The sequence below is a fragment of the Engraulis encrasicolus genome, chromosome 2 (genome assembly GCF_034702125.1).
Source record: "Engraulis encrasicolus isolate BLACKSEA-1 chromosome 2, IST_EnEncr_1.0, whole genome shotgun sequence".
Taxonomy (NCBI): domain Eukaryota; kingdom Metazoa; phylum Chordata; class Actinopteri; order Clupeiformes; family Engraulidae; genus Engraulis; species Engraulis encrasicolus.
The window spans coordinates 28,740,502-28,754,742 of NC_085858.1; the positions used below are offsets into that span (position 1 = coordinate 28,740,502).

Genomic DNA, 14,241 nt, shown 5'->3' on the forward strand with positions numbered 1-14,241 from the left:
GATATCGCGTTGTGGTGTCGCGGTTGCACCTGTGGGAGCGCCCGCATTTCCACAATACACAACTCCTGCTTAATTGATTTATAAACGCCGTTTCTAATGGTAACTTTCTCGTTAAATGTACATAGGAGGAGTTGGTGCCTTCGACTACACTGATGCAGTATCACAGAGAAGGGGGGCATTACTGTTCTTTTCCCAACCTTTTTTCTTTTTTTGTCCTATTGTGAAAGTGATTTATCCTATGCAGCCTTTCACTTTGTAACGTCCGAGACGAAGGGGCTCGTGTAAGTTTCACTCTAACATCCAAGACGAAGGGGCTTGTGTAATTTTCACTCTAACATCCGAGACGAAGGGGCTCGTGTACGTTTCTACTTAGTAACATCCAAGACGAAGGGGCTTGTGTAGGTTTTTCACTCTAACATCCGAGACGAAGGGGCTCGTGTAAGTTTCTACTTAGTAACTGCCAAGACGGAGCTTGTGTATATGATTAGGGTATGAACACTGAAGTATTACTGGGAGACGCATCTTAAACCCCAGAATCCTTTTTGGAACCTGTACTTGCTGTAGGGAGAGACCAAATACGTGTGTCTAACAAGTGTGTGTGTGTGTGTGTGTGTGTGTGTGTGCGGTGGCCATTACCAATTTTGCCCTTTTGGCAGTTTTGTTTTGTTTTGTTATCAGTGTGGGGATTTTGTGTGTTATTTTGGTTTGTTATTTTTTTATTGTGATTTACTAACTTTGTTTGCAGTGCAATTTTTTTTGTTATTTTGGTCTACCTCTCGTGCAACTAGCACATTTGCACATTTTGTATATTGAGATGACGTGCCTTCATATGCTATATTTTTATATGTGACTGAGCCCGTGAGGCATATTTTCAGAAAGAGATTCATTACGAAAAGAAAGAAAATAAAAAGAACTCTGGATTGTATGACAGTTGTATCTCTTGTTATTCACCAACCTGTTGCGGGGAAAGTCAAATCAAGTGTTTGATGGTTGGGTTCTCTCACCCTAACAAATGAGAGTGGCGTAGTCACTAAACATCTTAAAAATATTAAAAATCTTAAAAAAAATATTACGGGAAAGAGTTAACGCAGGCCACATTTGGCAGTAGTCGGCAAAGGATAACTAAGTGGATACAGCTGTCTACAATTGTTAGTGGTGGGTTCTGTATGCATTTTGTCTTTTTTGTTTTGTTGGGAAAAGAACAGTGATTACCCCCAGCCAGCGGAGGGCCCCACTGACGATCACCAGCAGGGCAATCCGGAAGAGGACACATCCTCCCCCGTTCCATTTGCAAGTGTGTGCCCCTGAATAATTGTTTTTTTTTCTTTCTCTGTTTTGAACCCTCTGGACAACCAGTCATGAGCAGCAGTGAATCAGATGTAAGCCCGGAAGAGCGTATTAGACTTTTGAATGAGCGTATCCAACAGCTGGAGACTGATAATCAGCATTTGCGTTCCAACATTGATCAAGGTAATGCTGCTGTACCCAGGGCTTCTGGTACTCCTGTTAATTCTGGTGTGACTGAGGTGAGTGGGGCTTCAGGGGCTGGTACCTCCAGTACAACCAGCAGAGCTGAACGCTACATTTACTTGCCAAGAGAGAGAAAATGTCCTAGGTTTTCGGGGAAAAATACAGATGCCTTGCCGGTGGAGGAGTGGGTTGAGGAGGCCCGGAGGTCCTTAGAAGTACGACCCATGTCACGGGCAGAGCAGGCCTTGTTTCTGTATGACTTGTTGGATGGTGAAGCAAAAAATGAGATTAAGTTCCGCCCTTACGCAGAGCGAAGTGACCCAGACAAGATACTGGCTGTGTTAACTGATATTTTTGGTTGTTCTAAGTCGTTTATCTCTCTTCAGAAACAATTTTTTTCAGCGTAAGCAATTAGAGGGAGAGTCCATTCGAGAGTTTTCTCATGCCCTGCTGGCCTTGATGGAGGCGATAAAGCGTAACAACCCCCGCGGAATCCCAAATCCGGATGCCCTACTTAGAGATCAGTTTATTGAGCATGTACGGGATGGGCTGCTAAGACGGGAACTTAAGAAGTCCGTTAGACTTAACCCGGATGTTTCTTTTCTTGTGATGCGTGGTGAGGCCATTCGTTGGGTAGAGGATGGGGAGCGTGTTTGTACACCACGCCCTCGTTCCTACTCTTGTGACTCGCAGGCCTTGCTGGTGAGTGAGTGTCGAGCTGACAGCCACGCCGTTACTGTTAAACCACAGGATGACCTGTCAGAAATGAAAGAAAGCTTACGAAAGCAGCAGACACAGTTAGATACTATTATGCAGCTTCTGGCCTCCTCACACTCACCCACCATGCATGGCCAGGGCCCCACAGGACCCCCTCGTAGGCCATATCGTTTTCAACCCGACGGTAAGCCCATATGTTTGCGCTGTGGACAACCCAATCACATTGCTCGTTTTTGTCGGGCTGATCTCTCGAGTAGTTCGGGGCCAATCATGAGTGGGAGGGTGGCTGTGCAGGGTGGCGAAGTTGGGGAAGCGGCCGCCGCCTCTGGGCCACAGGGAAACTAGTCCCCTCTGGTGCAGAGAGTCGGCCGTCAGAAGGGGACTTTCACGGCTCAATCATGACTGAAAAACATTCCAACCTTATCGGGTCTTGCCCTGTCGTTGAAGTGAAGATGGGAGGGGTAAGAGTTTCATGTTTACTTGATACAGGCTCAATGGTAACCACCTTGAGCGAGAGTTTCTTTAAGCGCCATTTTCAGTCTGGGGACGACGGACAGTTACAGAAGTGTAATTGGCTACAGTTAAGGGCAGCTAATGGATTAGAAATCCCGTACCTTGGCTACTTGGAGCTAGATATTACAGTTCTGGGTAAGGTCCTACCCGGTATGGGCGTTCTAGTGGTTCGAGACCACCCATATTCGGGTAGCGTCGCCAAGGCTCCTGGTCTGTTGGGTATGAACGTAATTGGTGGGTGTTATGGGGAACTCTTCCAGCAGCATGGTCCCACTCTATTTCAGTCTTCCATCATACAAAGGGCGAGCGAGGGGTGGAAGGATGCATTGTCCGAGTGTCACAAATTGGACTGTCTACCGGAAACGGGGCGTCTGGGGCGTGTTAAAGTAGGCGGGCGTTCCTCCGTGCGGGTTCCAGCTGGGTCACTGCAGATGGTAGCCGCCACCTGTGCTACACATGTGGGTCGCGCCTTGCGTTCTGTGTTGTTCGAGCCTACCACTAGCCTACTGCCAGCTGGCCTCTTGGCCTCCAAAGCTTATCTCTCGGTGGAGGACGGGAGGGTGTGGGTGCCTATAGTCAATGTTGGTGCGCAAGATGTGTGGTTACCGCGCCGAGCCACCTTGGGTGAAGTGTTTGCGGTAGAACTTAAGACTGGGACGGCGGTCACACTGGAGAGAGACGGGGAGACTGAATGTGTCGTACAAGTCAATACAATCCAGGCGCAGCAGGTCCCCCTTGATTTGTCTGCCGTCTCGTGGCCCAGCCTCAGCCCTGACCAAGATCAAAAGAGTAGAGAACTTCTTCAGAAGTACAGTTGTGTGTTCAGTCAGGGTGAGGGAGACATCGGGTGTACTGACCTGGTGCAGCACGAGATTCCATTGCTAGATAACGCCCCTGTGAGGCAACGTTACCGTAGACTTCCGCCCTCTCAGTATGACTTGGTTAGGACTCACATTGGCGAGCTATTGGACAGGGGGGTGGTGCGGGTGAGCTGCAGCCCCTACTCTTCCCCCATTGTGGTGGTGCAGAAAAAGGACGGTACTATTCGGTTGTGTGTGGATTACCGGCAGTTAAATGCACAGACACGAAAAGATGCCTTTCCTCTCCCTCGAATAGAAGAATCGCTGGATGCTTTGACGGGGGCCACCTTCTTTTCCACCCTTGATTTGGCTTCAGGATATAATCAAGTGTCAATGGCTGAGCATGACAAGGCTAAAACCGCTTTCTGCACACCCTTTGGACTGTTTGAATTTAATAGGATGCCCTTCGGCTTATGCAACGCTCCTGGGACTTTTCAACGTCTCATGGAGCGCATATTTGGCGACGAACGGTTCCATTCTTTACTGCTATATCTTGACGATATAGTGGTGTTTTCCAGCGACTTCAAATCACATCTACAACGTCTCGAGTTGGTGTTTGAGAGACTGAAGCATCACAACCTAAAACTGAAACTCAAGAAATGCAGTTTTTTTCAGTCTGAGGTTAAGTACCTTGGCCATGTCATCTCAGCCGCAGGGGTGTCGACCGACCCAGAGAAGATCAGGGCCGTAGAAGAGTGGAGGCGTCCACGGACTTTGACCGAGTTACGGTCATTCCTAGGTTTTGCCTCCTACTATAGGCGCTTCGTGGAGGGCTTCGCTCGGTTGGCGGCCCCTTTACATAGAGCAGTGGGGGCGTTGCAGGGCTCCAAGAAGAAGCGTGGATCGAGCTCACTGGAGGGACACTGGGACGATGACTGCGAAGCTGCATTCAGAGGGTTGAAGTGTAGGCTAGTTAGCACACCTGTACTGCTGTATGCAGACTTTTCCAAACCATTCATCTTGGAGACCGATGCGAGTCATGCCGGTCTGGGGGCGGTACTGTCGCAAGAACATGAGGGCAAGAGGAGACCTGTGGCATTCGCAAGCCGGGGGCTACATGCGTCCGAGCGCAATATGTCCAACTATAGTGCTATGAAATTGGAACTACTAGCCTTGAAATGGTCAGTTACCGAAAAGTTCAGGGAGTATCTACTAGGCACCAAGTTTACAGTGTATACTGACAACAACCCTCTTAGTTATCTGCAAACGGCCAAGTTAGGTGCTGTAGAACAACGTTGGGCCTCACAACTAGCGCTGTTCGACTTTGACATAAAGTACCGTTCTGGAGTTCTGAACAAGAATGCGGATGCCCTGTCTCGCTTGCCCGACCCACCGGCCCCAGCTTCCATGTCGGAGATGGCTCCGGGAACAGCCATTCCGTTGGTGCTTCAGCGGGCTCAGCCCAGTGTCCATCCTGTTAGTCCCCACGCTGCTTCTTGTGGGACTATCGACGCCTTTCCCGTTCGAGGCAAACCAGAGCTTAAAGCTCTACAGGCTGCAGACCCAGTCCTGGCCCCCGTCCTGGGATACTGGCAGAGGGGGCGGAAACCGACAGCCGATGAGCGCAAGCTGGAATCGGCGGATGTACTTAAGCTTCTTCGACAGTGGCCTAGGCTCCAGGCCCGGGATGGTGTTCTGTATCGGCGGGTACGACTACCCGGGGACGCCGTCGAAACCCTTCAGTTGCTGTTGCCCCGGTCACTTCGGAGTGAGGTGTTCTCGGCCTTGCACAACGATCACGGCCATCAGGGTGGGGAGAGAACCGGTCGGCTCATACGAGAGCGTTGTTATTGGCCGGGCCTCCAGAAGGATCTGGAGCAGTGGTGTTCGAAGTGCGAGCGGTGTATCGTGTCTAAGGGGGGTCAGCCCAAACTGAGGACTTTTCCGGGCCATCTTCTCGCTTCCAAACCCTTGGAGGTAATTGCGCTCGACTTCACCCTCCTAGAACGAGCTAGTGATGGGCAAGAAAATGTATTGGTTATTACCGACGTGTTCTCAAAGTTTACTCAAGCTTACCCTACACCTAATCAGAAAGCAAATACAGTGGCCCGTATTCTAACAGAGAAATGGTTCTATTCTTACGGTGTCCCGAAACGCATCCATTCCGACCAAGGGAGAAGTTTCGAGAATGACCTTCTGAGGAGCTTGTGTACTCTTTACGGGGTGCAGAAGAGCCGCACTACCCCCTATCATCCCCAGGGGAATGGCCAATGCGAGCGGTTCAACCGCACCCTGCATGACCTCCTGCGTACGCTCCCGCCAGCGAAGAAGAGACAGTGGCCAAAACACCTTCCCCAAGTAGTCTTTGCTTACAACACCACCGTGCATTCTTCTACTGGATACTCCCCCTATGAACTCATGTTTGGGCGCAAACCTTTCTTACCCGTGAATGCCCTCCTGGGTTTCCATGATTGCGATGGGGAAGGCTCTGTTGAGGATTGGGTACAAGAACATCAAGAACGCCTCAGAGTGGCATATGATCTTGCCGGGCGCCATCTGGAGGAGGCAGCTGCGAAAAGAGCTAGTTGTCAGCCCCAGGCCAACGCAGAGCTTCTCCCGGTGGGCACCATTGTCTATCGACGAAATCATGTGCAAGGCCGAAATAAGATTCAGGACGTATGGGGCCCAGTCAAGTATCGAGTGGTCAGATGCTTGGATGATGAGGGTAGAGTCTACGCCATCTGTCCCGTAGAGGGGGAAGGACCAGTGAAGAACATCCATCGCACGGAGTTACGGGTCTGTTCCCCCTGCCCCGGGCCAGAGCCAGGGCCCAGCGCAGGGACACCAGAAAGAGGCACTGAGTCGGGTGCGTCTAACCAGGAAGACGAGTCAGAGGAGGATACAGAGTGGTTGGTGCCGGCAACACCAATCCAACAACAGGAGTTCATGGGGCCCAGTATAGCATCCCCAGTCAGAGTAGCTGACCCACCTGCACCGGGTGCAGAACAACACGAGTCCCCTACGGTCCCCGTTTCGCCACCACAAGATGTAGGAAGGCCATTGGTGGAAGATGACGTGTCCGCCGAGGTTATCCCCCGTCGGTCATCTAGGGCACAACGGGGTTGCCACTCAAACCCACACCGACTACCTCGATCTGTGGCCGCGGTGGGGGGTGAGGAAGGGGCTGCAGCTCACCCGTCAGAGGGGCCTCCCAGGTCTGTTTAAGCTAGTAGGTCAGGGTGCGAGGTTGGGTCACCGGGACGGTTCCATTCCGAGGTGGGGGTGTATGTGACCGGTGGTCATGCTGAACTTTTATTCTGACGGGGTAAACGACACTCCCCTTTCCTTCCGGTATGTAGCATAAGTCATCGCAGTGGTAGCTAGCTAGCAGACGCTGTGTTTTTGATGCTGTCGAGTGCAGCGTTGGCACGCCGCTCTCTCTGTCCCTCCAGTTTGGGGTTGAGCCATCGTACGGGAAAGGTAGGCGTCCTTCTCGGTTGATTCATTGCTCTTTTGGTGCATTGTAATGTACTTAGTTTGTTGGTTACTGACGCCATTTAACTTAATCGCAGCCCTGTCCATCCGCAACTGGCGTGAACCCAGCTGGCAGTCGGCTACTGTTCTGGAGCTTGTATGCCGAGCTCGGCAAACTCGAGGTAAAGTTGCGGTCCGTACGTTTCTCTCATGTGTTATGCGAATGTAGTCTCTGTTGTGACTGATGTAATATTACTCTATCGCAGTATCACTGGTGGCGTGCTTCCACTTCGTGCCCTTTGTGGTTGACTACTTGCGTGCCGCTTCGAGAGAACCAAAGGTAATGTCGTGTTTTCTCTGTCGGCATGTGCCTGAATCTGGCATTTTTTTATTTAGCGTTTATTGATTTAACTTGCATGTGCCACAGTTTCCTTGATGCACGGTACCCAGCTGGAACCCGGCGTGACCCATATCCCGACTTGCGCTTGGCAGACCTGATCTGGAGGTAATGCCTTCATTTTCTGTAAGAGATGCTTAGCACTTGACTTGTGTAGGGAGTTGTGTGTGCTCCGCAGGTGTGATGGCGGCGTGGTGCTTTTGATATCGCGTTGTGGTGTCGTGGTTGCACCTGTGGGAGCGCCCGCATTTCCACAATACACAGCTCCTGCTTAATCGATTTATAAACGCCGTTTCTAATGGTAACTTTCTCGTTAAATGTACATAGGAGGAGTTGGTGCCTTCGACTACACTGATGCAGTATCATTAGAGAAGGGGGGCATTACTGTTCTTTTCCCAACCTTTTTTCTTTTTTTGTCCTATTGTGAAAGTGATTTATCCTATGCAGCCTTTCACTTTGTAACGTCCGAGACGAAGGGGCTCGTGTAAGTTTCACTCTAACATCCAAGACGAAGGGGCTTGTGTAATTTTCACTCTAACATCCGAGACGAAGGGGCTCGTGTACGTTTCTACTTAGTAACATCCAAGACGAAGGGGCTTGTGTAGGTTTTTCACTCTAACATCCGAGACGAAGGGGCTCGTGTAAGTTTCTACTTAGTAACTGCCAAGACGGAGCTTGTGTATATGATTAGGGTATGAACACTGAAGTATTACTGGGAGACGCATCTTAAACCCCAGAATCCTTTTTGGAACCTGTACTTGCTGTAGGGAGAGACCAAATACGTGTGTCTAACAAGTGTGTGTGTGTGTGTGTGTGTGCGGTGGCCATTACCAATTTTGCCCTTTTGGCAGTTTTGTTTTGTTTTGTTATCAGTGTGGGGATTTTGTGTGTTATTTTGGTTTGTTATTTTTTTTATTGTGATTTACTAACTTTGTTTGCAGTGCAATTTTTTTGTTATTTTGGTCTACCTCTCGTGCAACTAGCACATTTGCACATTTTGTATATTGAGATGACGTGCCTTCATATGCTATATTTTTATATGTGACTGAGCCCGTGAGGCATATTTTCAGAAAGAGATTCATTACGAAAAGAAAGAAAATAAAAAGAACTCTGGATTGTATGACAGTTGTATCTCTTGTTATTCACCAACCTGTTGCGGGGAAAGTCAAATCAAGTGTTTGATGGTTGGGTTCTCTCACCCTAATAAATGAGAGTGGCGTAGTCACTAAACATCTTAAAAATATTAAAAATATAAAAAAAAATATTACGGTAAAGAGATAACGCAGGCCACACAAGCACATAATACAATCAGTTCAATCCAACATTTTGTCAATTGCAAATGGCAAACATTGTGATCCATCTATTGCAGCTCAGCCCTGTATTTACAGTCTTCATTGCAATATCTATTTCACACATTTCATAGAAACACACAAATGGTTTTATTTCCACACACCTGAGCTGTGAGATGTAGGGAAGACACTGAAGGAAACTCCTCACTTCACTCTCTTCATCTGACCAGCCTCTCAGCTCTACTGGTCTCTTCTGGTTTTGGAATTTCAGCACCTCCAGGAGAAGGGAGGCCTTTCTCTTCGAGAGGTCTATGGACCAGACTGCAGCAGCTGATTGGTATAATGGCTGCAGTGCTGGGAGTAGACTGCTGATTTTTTGTGCCTTGTGGTACATCATATGAGAGTACAAATCTAAGAGGAAGTCAGATTCACTGAACTGCACATCAAAGAGTATATGCAGTGTCCTGACAGTGATGAGTGCATTTTCTCTCTCACAGAGAGCTGCTTCCAGACACAGATCCATGAGGAAAAACATCACTTTGTGTTTCCACTCCACAGAAGATGTTTGCTCAAGCTGAGGTTGAGTCAATCTGTTACAAAAAGATAACACATAAGATAGTCCACGGGCCAGGTGAGATGTCGGTACCACTCAGAGGGGCAAAGGTTGCTTATATTTTTTGAAAAGACACATGTCTGAAGTTAACATTTTTGTATGATAACCTTTCTGGAAGTACAGCCAAGTTAGGGTTATCAGCCGTTAAAGTAACACCCCCCCATCAAAAATAAAGGTTTTTAAGATGGGTGCCTGTCTTTCTACTGGCCCTTGTTTAAGACATATAGGGAGGGTTAATTTTGTTGTGTGTGGCATCGTTGCGAAGGGGAGACTCTGAGCTTTCATCCGACACCTTTCGAGAACATTTTGGTTAAGTATAGCCCTCCCTGCAGCTCTTCAAACATTTACTCAGACACATTTTTTTCCATTTTCGCCGATATCATCTCTTGTCTTTTCATACTGTGGCATCAGGGAGCATCAGAGAGACCTATTTTAAACTCTAAAATACTGTCTCGAGTATCAGGAATCTGAAAATGTATCCTTTCACTATGTTATCCCAATGTTAGGGGGTGATTTTCAGTCTTGTATCAGGCATACCACTTTTTTGTTGCTGTTTTTTTGTGTGCTAATGTCTCGTATAGTCAGGAGGCAAGGCCTTTTTGAGACATTTTGCAGTTGGTTATCATAGCTTGTTATATATCATCAGGGAAGCCGACAGGGGGGGGGGGGGCGTGGACAAAGGGGTCATGTCCCGGGCCCAGAGAGAGAGGGGGCCCAGGATTGGATCCTCATCACATTGTAGGCCTATTGATTTAATTTGGGGCCCTCTCAGATTTTTTTTGTCCAGGGCCCAGGCAAAGCTGTCAGCGGCCCTGTATATCATAAGAAAGCTTGGATTGTATAGTATACAGATATGACCATGTATTAGCATAGTATCCTATTTGCATAGCAATGGTTGCCAATTTGTTGTTATGACTGAAACTTAATTATATGTCCAAAATACCTCAAGACGTTTCAACCTTGAAGATGAATTTGAGTGGTAACCGTAATATATCTGACTCCCACTCCACTTTTCTTTTTTACACCGCATTGTACATGACCCCACACTACTCTATCAGTTCCATGTAGTGGTAAACTGGCAACGCTTCTAGGGCCATTCTGCAATTGGTTATCATAGCTCATTATACACCATATTAAAGCTTGGAGTTTGCAGTGTATGGGATATTATGATATATTTGCTGTACCTATTTGCCTAGCAACAAAGCATTTTCCTTACCAACCAGCATCAATGATACAGTTTCTCAGCGATTCCATTGTGTTATGATACGTGAATCCTGACTACTTGTCCTAATATCAGTGTTGTGATGCAATACATCAAGAGGTTATATAGCCTACAACATCTGCAACATATGTGATAATGGCCCATTTGATGTTAGTCTTCCAACCGAAATCATAGCAAATGTGTGAGAAATACAATAGGCCTTTAAACATATCGTGTCAACTTTTGTAGACATATTGTGTCATGTTAAATATGACTTAAAAATGTTCGGTTACTACATGTCAGACCTACATGTATCTTAATTTTACATGTGCTTAGCAGCAGAGATGGGAAAAGAGTTGAAGTTGTACTCAAGTGAGCGTAGGCCTATCTTTCTTAAATCTTACTCGAGGGGTAAGTAAAAGTGATGTACTCATCCAAAATCTGCTCAAGTAAAGGTAAAGGTAAAGTACTGAACTTAAAATGTAATTTGATGAAAAATAGTTCTTTGTTACTTTCAATTAGATGTCCTCTAGAGGCCTAGGCCTCTTTTTTTGGTCTTTTATGGCTCATTTTGTGACAGGAAAGGATTGGCGAGAGAGAGGCGGCAGCCTGGTGCCCTATCTAGCAACGGTCCATGCCTAGTCCTTTTGAGATGCTCTTCATTTAATGGTTTTGTTTAGTCAATAATGACACATCTGGTGTTCCCAGACAGGCCCTCTTGCAGGAAAACCAGCAGGTCTATCATCTACAAACCTAAAGGCCAACTTCGGTCTTGGGTAGTGGTTTGAACAGGCAGCAGGGCTTTGTTGCATCTGGTATTGAAGACCTAGACTGTATCAGAGGTGTCATGATTTATAGCAAAATGTAAAAACTCTCTGTGATATAACACTTGAAGATCATGAAGAAGTTGAACATATTGCAAAGGAAGAGTGAGGGACAATACCATCAGAAAAGTGCAAAAAGCTCATTGATGAATGCAAAACATGTTTGGAAGCTGTCATTGTCATTGTGCACCCAAATACTACTGGTGAGGACTGTATACTGACCATTCAGAAGACAAAAATATAATTTTAGCAGAGGGTGTTTTCTTGGCACACGTTGGACCCCTTTGTACCAATCAAGCATCATTACAATGCCCCAGTCTACTTGAACATTGTTGCAGGCAGTTAAATGGCTTCTTATGGCAAAAGGGGTAGGCTACAGCCCAGTACCCAGCCCAATATCAGCCCACGAAGGTGTACCTAAGTAGCAGGTAAGTGTACATCTTCTTTGTGTATGCATTTTTTCTTTCTAACGTGGTATGTAGTATACAGTATACAGTTTTATGCATAAGTCAGTATACAGGTGGGATTTCAACCTGCAACCCTCTGATCTGATGTCCATCTCCTGAACCACTACGCCACAACTGCCCCATGTGCTGTTACAGTATGTGTAACATGGCTGTTATGTAACTGTATGAATGCCACAGTTGGTCCTACTCTCTACATTTACAGTGCATGTGCAGGGAGTACTACTCAGTGTGATATGAGGTTCTGTGCTATTGTGACATTAGCACATGTAGAGTAGCAGGGCAATAACAAACCCATTACATCTACTGTGACTACCAGGTTCATAGAGCTCAATGCTCAGCATGGTCTCCTATTGTAATGCACTGTACTCTACTGAACTATACTCTACTGTACCATACAGTACTCTACTCTACTTCACTCTACTCCATTGTTCATTACTGCTGCTTGGGTCTAGGGATGGGTCTCAGTGTATGCCTGGAAAGTGAGCTGCAGTTGCTCAGTTGGTACACCAACACATGTGAATACATGTATGCATGTTGCTTCATCGGTGGCATGGTGTAGTAGTTGTTGCAGCAGTATGAAGTTCAGAACTCGTGCTATCTTTGCAAAGCTCTGATGACATTGTACCCCACTCTTCCTTTGCAAACCTCTTCATGATCTTCACCTCAAATCAAGTGTTCTTGCGGAGGGTTTTTAAATGTTGCTGTAAATCATGATACATGTGGTACGACCAAGGCCTCCAGGGTTGTCACATTAAAATCTTGTTTATTTAACTCGAGAGTGTGCAGCACTTCTCTCCTCCTGCAAGTGTGCAACTGCACTCAGGACCCGCCAGGTTAGTGGGGGGATTAATTAACCAGTGCTCTCCACCATCCTCTTCCATGACTGAGGCACCCCAATTATGGTACCGTCCCGCTGCACTGCTCCCTTTCGGATGCCCTTTGGGGGCTGCCCCAGTTGCACGGGTGAGGCATGAAGGCAATTTTGTTGTGTGTCGTGTGCACAGTGTGTAGTGGAGTGCTGTGTCAAATTGTGAATGGGTGTAGGAGGTAACTAGTTGGGCTTTCACTTCACTTTCACATGACTACTAAAAAGGGACAAGTTAAGGGATGAGTTTATGTTGTGTTTTTCACACAATTGCTATGATTTCAGTTGCAAGACTAATATCAAAGGGGACATTATCACATATATTTCTGGTTAACCTCTGGGCGCATAACAACATTGATTTTAGGACAAGTAGTCAGGATTCAGACACCATATAACACAATGAAATCACTGAGAAACTATATAATTGATACTGGTTATGGAAAATTATTTGCCTAGTTAACATTGCTCTGCAAACAGGTACACCAAATATGATCATATCTGAATATACTACCCACTCCAAGCTTTCATATGGTATACAACAAGCTATGACAACCAACTGCAAAATGCACCTAGAGGTATTACTTCCTGAACTTTATGAGAAAATGGCAAAACTGTGTTTTGAAAAAAATACCATGCCTCATACAAGACTGAAAATCACCCCCTAAACATGGGATAACATAGTGAAAGGATACATTTTCACATTCCTGATACTCAAGACAATATTTTAGAGTTTTAAATAGGTCTTTCTGAAGCTCCCTGATGCCACAGTATGAAACGACAAGAGATGATATCGAAAAAATTGAAAAAAATGTGTCTGAGTAAATGGTTGAAGCGCTGCAGGGAGGGCTATACTTAACCAAAATGTTCTCAAAAGGTGTCGGATGAAAGCTCAGAGTCTCCCCTTCGCAACGATACCACACATAACAAAATTAACCATCCCTATATGTCTTAAACAAGGGCCAGTAGAAAGACAGGCACCCATCTTAAAAACCTTTATTTTTGATGGGGGGGTGTTACTTTAACGGATGATAACCCTAACTTGGCTGTACTTCCAGAAGGGTTATCATACAAAAATGTTAACTTCAGACATGTATCTTTTCAAAAAATATAAGCAACCTTTGCCCCTCTGAGTGGTACCGACATCTCACCTGGCCCGTGGACTAAGAGTACAGGTTGTAACTTTAGCGTCTTAATTAGATTAATTAATTACACTGCAAATTAACGCGCTATTAAAATTAACGCAAATAAATGAGTAGGCAAAAGCATATGTTCGTCAACTGCCACACCAAAAGCTTTTCCACCCAGCGCTGGTGAAACCGCTGCTCACATTTAAAAAGGGGCAATTCACAACGTTCAGACAAAGTACTCCTCAAATGCATACAGCCTCGGCCTCTTACTCTCGCTCACCAAGACACACACCTGCGTGAGGCTGGCCCCTCCTCAGACCCAAAATGCTGAAATAACACTGCAGATTGTTTGTGCTATGTTTGTGCCGGATTGTGCTGTAAAAAAAATGTTTGTGCTATTAATAAAATAATCGCATAATAATAGCATAATAATAAAATAAAACGGCTGTAACTTTACAAAACAAGTGATTGAAGCGTTAATTTT

The 14,241-nt window shown here is 46.3% G+C and overlaps 1 protein-coding gene and 2 long non-coding RNA genes across 4 annotated transcripts in view; 2 read left to right on the forward strand and 1 right to left on the reverse strand.

The window, feature by feature from the left end:
* LOC134436433 (uncharacterized) overlaps positions 1-188 on the forward strand; it is a 905-nt gene extending 717 nt beyond the window's left edge. Inside the window, exon 3 of one of the 2 annotated variants that reach the window (XR_010032205.1) lies at positions 1-188. This exon is cut by the window's left edge and continues 196 nt beyond it. This is a non-coding gene — a long non-coding RNA (uncharacterized LOC134436433). The other variant, XR_010032207.1, reaches the window with a different exon arrangement.
* Positions 1-14,241, reverse strand: part of LOC134464037 (uncharacterized) — a 63,606-nt gene that overhangs the window by 16,958 nt on the left and 32,407 nt on the right. The window contains exons 9-11 of the mRNA XM_063217487.1: positions 8,825-9,042; positions 5,944-5,988; positions 3,307-3,471 (exon numbers count right to left, since the gene is read on the reverse strand). Coding sequence (XP_063073557.1) covers positions 3,307-3,471; positions 5,944-5,988; positions 8,825-9,042 — 428 coding nt within the window. The remainder of the gene's footprint in view (positions 1-3,306; positions 3,472-5,943; positions 5,989-8,824; positions 9,043-14,241) is intronic.
* LOC134436442 (uncharacterized) lies at positions 6,964-7,759 on the forward strand. Its single transcript, XR_010032208.1, has 4 exons — positions 6,964-7,156; positions 7,241-7,314; positions 7,402-7,479; positions 7,699-7,759. It is a non-coding gene; the product is annotated as an uncharacterized LOC134436442 (long non-coding RNA).